At 35.6% G+C, this 14902-nt stretch overlaps 1 protein-coding gene across 2 annotated transcripts; it reads right to left on the bottom strand.

Annotated features, from left to right (window-relative positions):
• Window positions 1–4: 4 nt before the first annotated feature.
• On the bottom strand, window positions 5–13831 carry LOC110642652 (protein S-acyltransferase 24). Of its 2 annotated transcripts, XM_058139835.1 has the most exons (14): window positions 13279–13418; window positions 12210–12312; window positions 6765–6905; window positions 5953–6065; window positions 5100–5179; window positions 4810–4973; window positions 3743–3881; window positions 3475–3574; window positions 2583–2640; window positions 2218–2295; window positions 1994–2092; window positions 1533–1611; window positions 1262–1410; window positions 5–820 (listed from the first exon to the last, which is right to left on the bottom strand). In XM_058139835.1, exons 3-14 carry the CDS (start codon window positions 6777–6779, stop codon window positions 359–361), a joined length of 1536 nt encoding a protein of 511 aa, XP_057995818.1. In that variant the 5' UTR covers window positions 6780–6905; window positions 12210–12312; window positions 13279–13418; the 3' UTR covers window positions 5–358. The 2 variants fall into 2 exon arrangements, with proteins under 2 accessions (XP_057995818.1, XP_021650449.2); XM_021794757.2 differs by lacking the exon at window positions 12210–12312 and having other exon boundaries at window positions 13279–13831.
• Window positions 13832–14902: the final 1071 nt, after the last annotated feature.

The following is a 14902-nucleotide window of genomic DNA, read 5'->3' as shown; positions in this document are numbered from 1 at the left end:
CAGGGGTAAAAATTTCAAGTTTCCAATATGAAATTTCATATCCAAATTGGATGGCAAGCAATAGCAAGCAGAGAAACAACATCCACAGAAATAAACAAATACAAAGAACATAGCTGCCAAGAGGAAGAAGGGCAGGGGCTCACTGTCGTTTTACCCGATTTTCCTAAATTTTCACGACTGAATGCCGAATCTGCCATAAACACTGACGGCCACTATAACCTTCTAAAAGAGTAAAATTTGTACAAGATTAAACGCCTTTGGGGCCAAAAAGAGCAACAACCAATTAAATTACAAAAGCTAATCAGATGAGCTATGATACACACATCAGTTTCAGCTTCCACCACTCATTGACTAATCATCATGAAGCCGCAACAGTACGAGCAGTGCTCCGTCCAAGACCAAGACCCAAACCCAGGGGAATGCTATCCGTTTTGGATTTTCCATGGCTATGGTTATAGTTATGGTGATGGTTATGTTTGTGGTTATTATGGCAGCAATGGGAAGAATGGTGATGACCCTGATGCTCCTTAGTGTCCGAATTTACATTAATGGCAACATGGCCATTGCCATTGATGTGATGAGAATGGGCATCCCCATTTTGTGAGTTTGAATTCCTTGCCATTTGCATCAATCCAATCCCCTCAGAATGAGCAGAATCTTCAATATACTCCACATCTTCATTGTAGCCCAATATCAAGAAATCTGAACAATTCTTTCTGATGCCATGATCATATGGGTTTCTAAAGCGACCACCTGGGCCTCTAAGATAGCTATAACGCATTGCATTTGCCATTTCATTTGTTGTTATATTGCGAGATATCTGTGCCAGTAGAATAAAGGATTCAGCAGGTGTGGAAGCAATAATGCAAATCATTTTCAAGTTGATATGTAATGCACAACTTGACAACAAATGGAACAAATACCCAACAAAATGAAAGTTCAGTAACAAAAAAGTCCTTGATTGATATTTCTCAATATATAAATTGATGCATATATCTTTTTTTCACCTAGAATGTGCACAATCACCACTTGCAAAAATCAATCACAGGAAAACCAGAACATGACACATTAAAAAGACAACTCAACACCTAGAACCTTGATTAGAGCTAGATAAGCCAGAAAAATGCTCCATCACATCAAATATGCAAGTGCAGATGCACAACTAATCCTGATGAATAGATTACTTCTGTAATGACTGGTACAGGACAAATACCACTGACAGCCCTAAGCATACAATATTAATAGAAGATTCTAGCCTTACCTGAGAAGCTTGCACAACAGTTAATACTGCCACACCAAAGAACAGGGAAAAATCCACAAACAGAAAGGAAATAGCACCAATATGATGTGTCCCAACATGGTTTATCCACGCTCCAAATGTAGAGGGAGCTGCAGGATCAGTTAGAACTCCTACACTCACCAAATTATTTTCCATTAGCAAAAAGACAAGTACTACCAAAAAATTTAGGGGGAAAATAAAAATAAAAATAGTTAAAGGAGGCTTGAATTCAAGAAAACAATTAGGCACATACTTGTAAGAGCCACTGCACCAGCAATCAACATTGCCAAAACTTCTAGAACAAGAAACGCAAAGAAATCCCATTTGTTTTTCTGCATCACAAGCAGGAGAAAAGCCATAGTGATTAACAACGTGATAACAATATCAATCTTTGATAAGAAGTATGAAAGTAAAATGGCATAGTTTGACCTAGGAAATCTCAGGTCATACGTGATAAAACAATTAATGTAACCCTCCAGCCATACTTTCATAGATAATTATTTCAAAGGAATTCCAAATAGCTAGGGATCATCAATAGGATGTTGACCATCAACTTATCAGGTTGAATTCATACTTTGGAAAGATAAATTATATATTCTCCTCGTAAAATATCAAGTGGAATACGTTGGTTCAAATGAATTGATCATGCATTCAACAATGGATATGCACCTTGTCAATGCAATTAGATACGATCATTCAACACTGCATACACACCTTGCCAATGCAATTAGATACCCAAGGGCAATGATGATCAAATTGTTCAACACAACGGTCGCAGGTGGAACAGTGCTTTGCACGAAGTGGTCTAACAATCTGGTCATAGAAAAATGAAAAATCGATGTAAGGAAAGCAAAAATAACCCTGAAACAGGAAGAACAATGCATCATAAGATTAGCTATAAATACGCTACAAGGCTCAAAGATCAAAATATGCAGTACCTTGCATGTTGCACAGAGTTGAGTCCAATTTCCAGCTAGCAAAGCAGGATTATTTATCTCGATCTTCAAAAGAGGTTCCTAGCATAATAATAATATAAAAGCATTGATAAGTAATTAGAGAACATACAATGCCTTCTTGCCCCCTTTTCTGTAAGGGAACATGAAAAGACCAGCACGGATTGGACAAAAGAAATGAATAAAAGAAATTAAAAATGTCTTGTATGGACAATTTGATAAAGAAATAAATGCAAATGAATGCCCTTCTTTGTGTAGGTGGCTGTTGGAGCTTGGAGGTGAAGAGTTTGGATCGTGAGGGAATGAACAAAACTACAAAACATGCTCAGTATAAGAAGAACGAAACGCACATCATCTTTCATGCTTTGTGGATCATGCACATTCATTCTAATGAAACCTGGATCCTTCCTGCAGAAAAAAAAAAAGGAATAAAAAAAGAAGGGGAGAGAGACAGAGAAAGAAGTCACATCAAATGAGATTAACATGTTTCATGTATAATGGGAAAAAAAATGCAGCAATAAAAAAATTGGAAAACTTCATTTTTCTCTCATCAATGTTATAATATCCGCATAGGCGCGTTTCAGTGTGTATCCAGTCAAATTTCATCGTATTATTGACCCAATACAGTGAAACTGTTTAGAGCACACTTTAGAATGTTTAAATAATTATTTCCATTTCTAGTGCGTGTAAATACATCTGAACACATTCGGTAGAAAGGAAGGAAACTGCATCCAGTATGGGGCAGATACATTAAGTGGAGGAAATGTGATGCGGGGCTTGGACAACAAGACAGAACGTTTTTTTTTCTTTTTTAACTAATTTTAATGTCCAATAGTCCTAATTTATCTAGGACATCTTGGGAAGACTTCCAGAGCTATAGAGATTATATTAGAATTAATTAGAAAGTCTCCTACTCTATTTAGGACTTAGAATTTAGTTTTCCTATTTAGTTTATATTTTCTTATTGTATTTTAGTTTATCTAAAATTCTGATTTAGTAGTTTTACATTCCTATTAGGTTTAGGAGTCTAAAAAATACCATAAATACTCTTATTTACATGTAATTTAGGAGACAGATTATTATTAATAAAAATTTAGCAAAGGTTTCTCTCCTCATTTTTCCTCTTGTGCATGGAGTGTGTTTCTATTTGAGCTTCACGCCACGTCAAAATGTATCCAACTTTCACATAATTGAAATACATTTCCTTCCAAACAGAGTGTGAAAGTGCGCTGTAGAGCATACCTGCTACATCTATAAAACATAACAAGTCCAGCAGTTGCTAGGAAAACACCCAACCAAGCAAGAAGGCCAAAGCCTGCTGTTAGCCTTGGTAGATTAGAATCTGTGGCGATAATAATTAAAATAAATAAAAAATTGCAATTAAAAATTCATTTTAAAAAATAATAACAAATAAATAAATAATAACAAATAAATAAAGAAAACATATGGGAAGTGCAATCTTGATGATTAAAGGTGAGGAACTCTGTAGTGAAGGGATAAGAACAAATACCCATTATGACAGAATGAATATAGGTCACCAAGAGTAGTAGTATCATAGACCAAAGTACAGGAGCAAGTCCCAACTTTGAGAGATGTCCCAGGCGGCTGTTCCCATCACAACGTTTGTCAAGCAACCTCCTAGCATTTCCCTGTATTATCATATTTAGTTAGACATGGAATTTATACAAGGTTATGCTTTAGCAATTTTCATAAGAACGTTTCAAATTTCTCTAAAAATACATGGAAAACCAAAATGAGAACATCATACTAAGACCACTAAAAATATGAGTTGCCTCAGGCTTCACTGTACACAAAATAGTAAGTTATTTTGCACTTTGCACTTCTTACCACAAATTACTTTACCCATATAACCCACCAGGAAATAATGGTGGTGGATTCCGAAAGAGAATAGAAGTTACTTGGAAACAGCATAACTTCACAAAACTAAATGCATAGTTACTTTCTTTGACTCTTCACTTTATTGAAAAAGGGTCATATAAGGACACTCGGACATGGATACCATACTTTGATAGTATGATACTTAAAATTACAGGGAGATCTATGAAAATTTTGGAAAATGGGTGCCTCCCCAGATATGGACCCATATTCAATACCTGTACTTGAGTTCAAGCAACATAGACTGAATGCAACATAAAAGAAAGAATCAAATGAGACGGTAATACAAGCACCTTTTCTATGTAAGTCCAGCTATTATGTTGCATCTTCCAATTCAACATGTTCTAAGATATGTCTTGGAACAAACAATTTAAGGCATAAGATAACTTGCTTCTAATCATCACACCAATCAAATTGTTGACTATTTTAATTTAGCCACGAGGAAATTATTTTCAATAAAGTATAAAAGAAAGTACAAGAGTGTTTTGACTAAGACATAATGTATCCATCAAATAAACATTAAAACTAACTATAATAGCCCTAAAAAACTGAAACAAGAAAATATACAAACCACACCCCCCCCCCCTCCCGGCGGCCCCCAACAAAAAAAAAATAAATAAATAAAATTGTCTGAGCAATTTTACTAACCAATTTAAAGTATTTTGGTTATGGAGCACCTACAAGGAAAAAAGCAACTTGTCTGTGATTCTTGTCAGAAGCCAGCTGGGCTGGTGTAAGACCAGTGTTATCAGTCACCATTAAGTCTTCTTTCTTGCCTGCCTGTACTAATACTGTGCATGCCTCCAAGTTACCCCTAATTGCAGCCCAATGAAGAGGAGTGCAACCTGACAAACAGATATGACAAAAGGATGAAGTAGGATGAAATTTGTCATATATCCACACAAGTATTTTTATTCCCCTCACCAATATAGGCTAAATAAACTGGTATTGAGAAATCAAAAAGCATATACCCTCTTTATCCTGGCGTCCTCTATAAGCGTCCAGAAACAATAAAAGTCGTATACAATCAGCAAAACCTTTATAAGCAGCCCTAAAATTCTCCAAAAAGAAACAAATGAACAAGTTAAAAGAATCATTACCTTAATCATTGACTAAGGACAATATGAAAAGTCATTTAGTTTAGCAACTATTTAATGCAACAAAACAATGAAAAAGAAATGAAATTAGATAATACAAAATATATTTATGACAATTACATATTTTGGCAAATAACAGACCATGAAATACATCCCAAGGTCCAGAATGTAGAAATGATCCACTACGATAGAAGGAACCTAAAAATCATCATCATTAGAAAACCTAAACGCTATTAATCTCTTTTTATCCTTTTCTTTCAGCAGCTGGGCTATATATCTCAGGTAAGCTCTTGATCAATTCATCCAAGGTGTGACTCAGATTTAAACTGTCTCTTGTAATGACAACATGAAGCTTTACCGCCCAGCTTACATGGTAATAAACAGTTCACCAATAAATGCATTCAAATAACAAGACTACAAAACAAAAATGAATGTCAGGTAGAGCTATCAAAAATAAATAATGGATTAAGAGCGAGCAACTTTATATAGAACACTTTCACATATTCAAAATGTACAAAGAAATATAATAAATTAAAGGACCTAAATGCACAATCATAAAAATTAATAGATAGCATTCACAAACTAGGTGCATTGTTTTCAATTTTAATAATCACAATTGAACATAAATAATTAAACAGTGTAAATCCAGCAAGAAAACAAATAATTAAAAAAAGCATTATAGTCTTTTCAACAATATGGTAAAGGTGCAGTGGAAGTTATCATGTACCAGTGTAAAGGGCTTCTTCCATCATTATCAGGAACATCGGGGTCACCATTCCATTTTGAGACAATGTGATAGAGGAAAGCTGTCTGACCATATTGAGCTGCAACATGTGTTGTCTGCAATTATGCGAAATTAATAATCAGTACTTTGTTATCACAACACAGGCAAAAAGAATTACTAACTACAGTAATTAATATTCTGCAATTTTATTGCAAAATAAAATGAATACAACAGAAATAATGAAATTATGAATGACTTGTTCATTTTCTGGTCTAGATTGCTGTTTACTTTTCATGTTTATCATCTTGCCTGGATTGAACTACTTATATCCAACAAATGCTTGAATTTGTAGTTGATTGTTCTTAGTTTATCATCCTAGTTTCTCAAATTCACTTTTGCGTGTGATTGCATCACTTTGATTTAGAAGACAAGGCCAAAAATGAAAGCAGCAAAAGTTGGTAGATAGTATATGCTTGTATGAGCACTAGTGTGCAGAACATTTCTAAAGATTTGGGATAAATTGCAATTATTCACTGATTATGTACCTTAACAATTGTTTTGGTACATCATCAAGCAATGCAAGTACAATCTAAGTTCTTCTGGATGTAGTCACCCCAGAAAAGTAAAATGTTGAAACAAAATGACCCATGATCCAGGTCAATGCATGTACTATCCAAGTCAATGCATTTGTGGTCCAGTTTGTGGTACAAGTATCAAATTTAGGAGAGGTAATATTTGCAACACATTCCTAAGTTTTAACTTAGCAACCATGATCAAAGAACACCATGGTTGGCTCTCCTTTGATTTATACTGACCTGATAACCATACATATCTGCAGCCGCTACCTGAGCACCCTCTTGGAGTAAAAGCTCTGCAACTTGGATTGCACCCCGAACAGCACTCCAGTGCAATGCTGTCTGCCCAGTATGATCCACTGCATTTACATCTCCTCCATGCTGGCAATTAAGAATACCCCATGATAAATCAGTTAACATAGAGCTCCTCAAACTACTAAAATATAGATTAAAGATAAAAAAAAATTTACCTCAGTATAAAATCCTAAAATCATTAAATTAAATAGTCTCTTAATCAATAACTACATTTTGTAGACAAATATTAAGCAGGGTGAACTGAGTTGCCTATGTAAGAAGCAATCAGCTAACCTCATTCTCCTCAATTTCTGGCACTCAACCTTTCATCACCAGTCAATCATAATAAACCATGTAAATATATTACTCCTTAAATCTAATTCAGCTATCAGTGATTCAAACTCACTAAGATACTTCAATCTACCACTAAAAGACCTCCAAAGTGTATTAGGGTAAATTTTATCCATCGTCCCTAAACTTTGGGCCCTATGTTGAGACCATCCTTGAATTTCAATTTGTAACATGAATTCTGTAAAAGAACCAAGAAATTTTAGACTAAGAATTCTGATGTTTATTGCCCCAGAAATCAAAGATATATATAAAAAATTACAGCTAACAAATAGGTTCCTAATCAAGCTAAACTACCAAAATTGTATCAGAATCATACAACAAAAGGTAAGAACAGATATGTACACAAAAATTCCTAAACAAATGCCCTAAATAAATGCAAAATAAGTGGCAGCTAACAGCTGCCTTTCCAATACCCCCCTCAAGTTGGAGCATGGAGATCTCGAATGCCCAACTTGCGAAGAAGAAAGTCAAACTGATCCTTTCCCAACGCCTTTGTGAAGATATCCGCAGGTTGCATTGAACTACGTACATAATCTGTTCGAATGTTACCATTCAATATCTCATCACGGATAAAATGACAGTCCACTTCAATATGCTTGGTACGTTCATGATAGACAGGATTAGCAGCTATATGCAGAGCTGCCTGACTATCACAATACAAATTCATAGGTTCAGTATGCGCCACACCAAGAGAATTCAATAATCCTTTCAACCATTTAAGTTCACAAGTTGTAGTACTCATAGACCGATATTCAGCTTCAGCAAATGAACGAGACACTGTCTGTTGCTTTTTAGTCTTCCACGAGATAGGGGATTCATCCAAAAGAACAAAATAACCAGTTAAAGACCATCTCGTCAAAGGACAGCTAGCCCAATCAGAATCACAGTAAGCAGACAATTTGAGATCACAATTGGCATGCAGTAGTATACCCTGACCTGAATTTTCTTTCAAATAATGCACAACTCCAACAGCTGCCTCCCAATGAGCTTTCTTCGGTTGTTGCATGAACTGAGCAAGGATATGCAGACAATAAGACAACTCGGGCCGAGTTATTGTTAGATAAATAAGCCGTCCCACCAGACGCCTATACTGAGCAGGGTCATCCACATCATCACTCTCGGTAAGGGTGATTTTGTTCAAAAGGAGTTTTAGCCGGCTTACAACCCAGTAATCCAACTTCTGAAATTACATCCAACGCATACTTACGTTGACACAAGAAAATACCATTCGAGTTACTTCAATCCCTAAGAAAAATTTCAGCTTCCCCAAGTCTTTCATATGAAAGCAACGACTCAAATAGTTCTTGAATTTTCGTACAGCGGAAACATCATTGCTGGAGATAATAAGGTCATCCACATAAATAAGCATATTCAATTGAACAGTCCTAGCTTGAAAAGTGAATAAAGAGTAATCTGAATATGATTGCTGAAATCCATAAGCTTTCAAAGATGCAGCCAATTTCGCAAACCAACATCTAGGTGCTTGCCGCAAACCGTATAGAAATTTCCGGAGTTTACAAACCTTCCCTGGTGATTGAGAAGCAAATCCAAGCGGCATCTTCATGTAAACCTCTTCCTCCAAATCACCGTATAAGAAAGCATTTTGGACATCCATCTGATGGAATTCCCAATTCTTTGCAAGAAAGGTGCAACCATTTTGTAGGAGCAAAAGTCTCCTGATAATCTATGCCTTCAACTTGATTATTTCCCAATATCACTAACCACGCCTTGTATCGTTCAACACTTCCATCAGAATTGTATTTAATTTTGTATACCCACTTGCTTCCTATTGCTTTCTTCCCAAATGGCAGATTTTCACATGTCCATATACCATTATCCTCCAAAGCCTGTATTTCTTTTCTCACAGCCCCTCTCCACCATTCATCCTTAACTGCTTCTGCATAAGAGCTTGGTTCATATCCTATAGTAATGGCTGCCAAAAAGCATCGGTGTTGTGCAGAGAATTTATCATAACCCACATAATGTGCTATAGAGTAAGGCGTACCTGAGGAATCAGATTGGGAAAGTGAGCATACCGAGGGGCTTGTTTTGATGGCGTTTGTCACATAATCCTTCAAACGAACACTAGGTTGCTTGGCCCTTTGTCCCCTACCTAGTTGCTCTTCAACAACTTCACCTCTATCCACTCCCTCACTGTTTTCATGGATCAATTCTTACGTTTCAGGATTCACCTCACTTTCTCTACCCACACTTTCATCGTGCTCCTTTCCTAAGTTGTTCTCTAAACCATCAACTTCATCACCCAACTCCTCAACTCCATTTTTAATGAGTTCATCACCCATTGTTTTCTCATTTGCATATGTAAATTCCGTTTCAGCGAATACCACGTCTCTTGATACAAAGTATTCTTTAGTTTCCAAATCATACAATCTCCATCCCTTCTTTTCAAATGGATACCCAACAAAAACACACCTACGACTTCTACCACCAAATTTATCTTTATCCCGATTCAGATTATGCGCATAGCACAAACAACCGAAAATCCGAACGTGTTTGTAAGAAAGTACTTTCCCAAAGAGCATCTCATATGGGGTTTTACAATTTAATAACATAGATGGAGTCCTATTAATCAAATACCCGGTTGCAAGTACACATTCTCCCCAAAATTCTATGGATAAATTTGCTTGGAAACGCAAGGCTCTTGCCACATTAAGAATATGGCGATGTTTTCTTTCCACTCGGCCATTTTATTGAGGTGTTCCTACACAAGAAGTCTGATGCAACATCCCTTGTTCATCAAAATATTCTTTCAAGCACATAAATTCACTTATCACTGACAATTTTCACATTTTTTTCAAATTGGCGTTTAACCATCACAACAAATTTCTTAAGAACACAAGCTACTTCTTGTTTTCCATTCAGCAAATATATCCAAATAGCACGAGAGTAATCATCAACAATTGTTAAGAAGTAAATTGCTCCACAAGAAGTTGGGACTCTATAAGGTCCCCACAAATCACAATGTATCAATTCAAAACAACCATCAGCTTTATTGTCACTAAAAAAGAAAATCTCTCTTGTTTGCTTTGCTCTAAAACAAACTTCACAAGTTTTATTAGTTTTCCTAACTACGCTACTAGCTTCTGGAATTAACTCTACCATCTTATAAGAAGGATGACCCATTCTCTGATGACAAAGCTCAAAAGACCCCACATCAGTTACCTTGCAAGCATGTACCGATGTCACTCCCTTGTTGCTCACCCGCTTCAATCAGGTTCCTCGAATTTAAATCCTGTATAGCACAAATTTTGTTAGTGAGTTGAATAACCAAATTTGAATCATTAAATAGTTGTGATACAGAGATCAGATTGCAATTCAAATTTGGCACATAAAGGACTCGTTGCAATTTCAAGTCTCCTCCAAGCAACACAGTTCCTTCTTTCACCGCCTAGGTCTTTTTCCATTAGGTAACCCGAGCATGGCACAATGTCACGCAATTCACTCAAAAATGCCAACGTTCTGTCATATGATGGGAAGCTCTGTGTCAATAATCCAAGGAAATATCCTCACCTCTCATTGCCACCATTCGACAAGAATTCAACATGCCCAACAAAGTAGCCCGCTTCTTCATTTAATCCACTAAGACCCTTTCGATCACAATTCCACGCCCACCATCAACTCTAGTTGCTTGTGTGGTGTTGACACGAGCAACTCCTCCTTGCTACGTCTGCTCCATTGCCACGCTTTTGACCACCTCCAAGTTCCACGTGGTCTATTACCCCAACATTCTGGATAACCTATCAGCTGGAAACAACTTTCAGCATCATGTCCCTCTCGGTTGCAATTAGAACAAATTGAGGATTTGTCTTTATCCCCCCCTAAATTTCGACTTCCTGCTCGAATTGCAAAACTCATAGGATTGCCTCTTTCTTCCTTGGGTCGTGTCATAGTTCGCACCCGCTCTTGCTGAATAACCATAGCATAGGCACGATTCAAATTGGGCAAGGGTTCAGTGCTCAAAATATTAGAGCGCACTGTTCCGTTTCCTTCTTCATCCAAGCCCATCAAAAACTGATGAACTCTCTCTTCTTCACGCTTTCTTTCCAATTCAATGGTAAGATTGCATCTGCAGCCTGCACAGATACACATTGGTATCTGATCATAGTTGTTTATTTCATCCCATAACGTTTTGAGTCTTCCGAAATAGGACACGATCGGTTGACCTTCCTGCCTACAATTCGCAGGATCCGATCTCAGTTGCTGCATTCGTGGACCATTCCCAATCAAGAACCTCTGTTTAATATCCTCCCACAGATCCTTTACGTTCTCCATGTGAGAGATGATCGAGCGAAGCGTCGGTTCAATGATGTTAAACACCCAAGAAACCAGCATAGAGTTAACCGCCCACCAATCTTCGAGTTCCAGTGATTCATCTGCTAGTTGCTTAACAAATCCATCAATAAAACTATATTTCTTTTTGGCCCGCAATGCAATCCACATAGCTCGCGCCCATTCTTCGTAATTCCCGCCCTTCAACTGAACTTGGGTAATCAAGTTACAGGTTGTCATTGTGTAAGAACTAGAAGTTTTCTTCCCTGATCCAGAACTCTCATTTTTCTTTTCATCAGCCATGGCTCTGATACCATGTAAAAGAACTAAGAAATTTTGGAATAAAAATTCTGATGTTTATTACCCCAGAAATCAAAGATATATATAAAAAATTACAGCTAACAAATAGGTTCCTAATTAAGCTAAACTACCAAAATTGTATCAGAATCATACAACAAAAGGTAAGAACAAATATGCACACAAAAATTCCTAAACAAATGCCCTAAATAAATGCAAAATAAGTGGCAGCTAACAGCTGCCTTTCTAATAAATTTCCCTAAATTTCAATTTGGTCACATGAAAATCCTTGTTAACTGAGATTGTCGGTTTACAGGTTACAAAGAGTTAAATTTGACCAATCTCCCTCAACTTTGACCCTTGTAATAGCACTGCATAATATAAAACTCTATAAACATCGATTTAGTGAACAACAAAACTCCTATAACATATTTTCGTTGGTTTCCCAATTACCAAGCTGATGTGGCTCTGCTGGATCTTCAATGTCCATCATCAAGCTCTCCATTCTCCGCCTGATTCCAGCCATCATCACCACCTATAAACCAAGCAAAACCGACTGCAGAAAAAAAAAAAAAAAAAGGCTATGAGAAGAGAGCTTTTTTTTCTTTCTTTTTCGTCCTCTACACAAACCTAACGCCCCAGCTGAACCAATCCCAATCTTCTCCTCATCCATGCCTTAGGGCTTAAGCACCAATGCATTGTGGCAGTGGGGGGTGATGTCATCCATCACTTCAGGTCTTTACTTCAACATCTACATCCCTGACTTGGTCTTCTTCGACAATTCATTCACCACTCTGTCAAAGCAGACAGAGCAGTTCCATACACAACTCATGATGTTAGTCATAGAGGCCAACTCGGTATGAAAGTTGAGCTTGGTCAGGTAGTGAGAGAAGGTTGAGAGAGTAGAGAAAGAGAGAGAATGTGACTAGGAGTAGGAGAGGGAGAGAGATTTTTTTTTTGGTAATGTCAGTCACATCAACTTGATAACCGGTAAAGTAGCAAAAATAAGTTAAGACCTTTTTGTTCATTAAATAGCTGTTTAGGAAGTTTTACCTTAGAAATTAAGGATACCGCCTTTTCAAAAGTCAAAGTTAACAGATGGAGGGTGAAACTTAATCACATAACCTGTAAACCGACTATCTAGGTAAGAAAGCATTTTCATGTGCACCAAGTTAAAGTTTAAGGCTTTTATATTACAAGTTTTAGGATAGTGCAGATCAAAGTAGAGGTTTGGTGGATGAAAATTTAGCCAGTACATTAAATTTCAATCTAATTCAAGCATAGTTGTCAAATTGAATCCAATAAATAGTCAAAACATAACAGTATAAAACAGGGCAAACCCAATACAATAAACCAATCAATATCCAAACATCAAACAAAGAGAGAGAGAAAATCCTCAGTAGCAGAACGAATGATAACACAAAATACTCACTATAAAGACCAATTGAAAAAGAAAAAAGAGGCCATAAATGAAGAAGCCATAAAAAAAAAAAAAAACTACATTTTATGGAGAAAAAGATACCTCGATGATATACTGAGCAGCGGCAGTCCGATTATTCAAAGCGGCCCACTGTAACGCGTAGTATCCGAGGCTATCAGGCTCGGAAACAGAGCAACCCTCAGTCTCCACCAATCTCTGAAGCTTCTCCAAATCCCCATAAGCAGCGGCGGTGTAAACATCGTTCCTCAAACTCTCCTCGCCAACTACACCACCATTAGCGATCCCATTGGCTCCATTAACAGATGCCGATTCCCCATTATTAAATTGAACCTCCTCCACCACCTCAATCTCCGATGACATTTCTTGTACAAGAAATTGACAATAAACAGGGAAAGAGGAATTCGGATAAAAAAAATTGAAACTGAAATTGAATTGGTAAGGGAAAGGGATGACTTAGGGTTTTTATTGGAAGGAGAGGGAGTAAGATAGAGAGGGAGAAGCTTTTGGGGTTAGGTCGTTTAGCCGTCCGTGTTGACTGGAGGGATTATACACAGGCGAGAAGGAGATGGGTCGCAGAGAGAGAAGGCATATTTCCTGTGAATGTCCGTACCTAGACATTTCCAAACTTCATTGTTCCAGATATTCTTTGGATATTTTCGTACTTTTCATTTTGTATATTTGATTTGATTTTTCTTTTGGAAACATCTTTTTTTTAAGCTATTTTATTAAGAACAAAGTCAAAATTTTAAGTATGAGAGACGTTAAATAAAATATTCAATATATTAAAAAAATAATATTATCTCTATAATGATTGTGTGAAATTTATGACTACAAATTATACTAATTCTTTAATATATTAATTTTAAAATTAGTTATATATTACCATTATTCTAGAAAAGTATATCATACGTTCAAACTATGTCATTTGAAGGGTTAAGTAGTTAATTTAAATCGAATTAAATTATTAAAATTAAATTAATTAATTATTATATTTTAAATGTTAAATTAAATTAAATTATTTTATTTTTATTTAATTTAAATTGATCAATTTTTAAGTTTTAATGAAATTTTTAATTTAGGCTTAATTTTTAAGTTATTTAATTTAATTTTAATTTTGATTTTGATTTGAACCTAATACCTATTAATCAATGAAATTAAATAATTTATCTATATATAATTATATACAATTCATAAATTCTCTATAAAAATAAATTAATTTAAAAATAATAAAATAATTTGATTTGATTCGATTCAACTAATTTTTTCTCTTCAAAATTGAACTGAACTGAAATAATCAAAATTCTAAAAATATAAAATCAAACTGAACTAAATTATCAAATTATAGTGATTCGATTTAATTTATTCGATTCAAATCAAATAGTGCTCACCCCTAATTACTTGATGCTACAATGAAGCAAGTGAAATAAAAGTGAAACGGTTGAATTTAAATTGCCTAAATGACCTCAATACTACTATTTTGATGGGTAAAATTGCGTGAGGTAAATCAGGAATTTGATTTTGGAAAATTTTTTTATGAGACTAAGCAAAATTTGATTTTAATTGAAAAATCAAATTAAATATATTTAATTCAATTTTTTCAATTAAAATAGTTTAATTTAATTAATTTTTTGAAGTTTATTTTTTAATAGGGTTATTTTTGTAAAAAAAATTAAAAAAAAATCAAATTGACTGAAAATTTCGAATT

Source organism: Hevea brasiliensis, chromosome 17, assembly GCF_030052815.1.
Source record: "Hevea brasiliensis isolate MT/VB/25A 57/8 chromosome 17, ASM3005281v1, whole genome shotgun sequence".
Classification (NCBI taxonomy): domain Eukaryota; kingdom Viridiplantae; phylum Streptophyta; class Magnoliopsida; order Malpighiales; family Euphorbiaceae; genus Hevea; species Hevea brasiliensis.
Note: the sequence above shows the minus strand (reverse complement) of the source record. Positions and strands in the feature narration are given on the sequence as shown.

What these genes read in the sequence shown, in the direction of transcription:
- LOC110642652 (XM_021794757.2), bottom strand. Translation starts at nt 13,557, where the DNA reads ATGTCATCGGAGATTGAGGTGGTGGAGGAGGTTCAATTTAATAATGGG. An exon ending in AGGACGCCAGGATAAAGAGG is followed by an intron (nt 4,974 to 5,099) that starts GTATATGCTTTT and finishes TCTGTTTGTCAG; the next exon opens with GTTGCACTCCTCTTCATTGG. An exon ending in TGGTGCAGTGGCTCTTACAA is followed by an intron (nt 1,411 to 1,532) that starts GTATGTGCCTAA and finishes TGGTGAGTGTAG; the next exon opens with GAGTTCTAACTGATCCTGCA.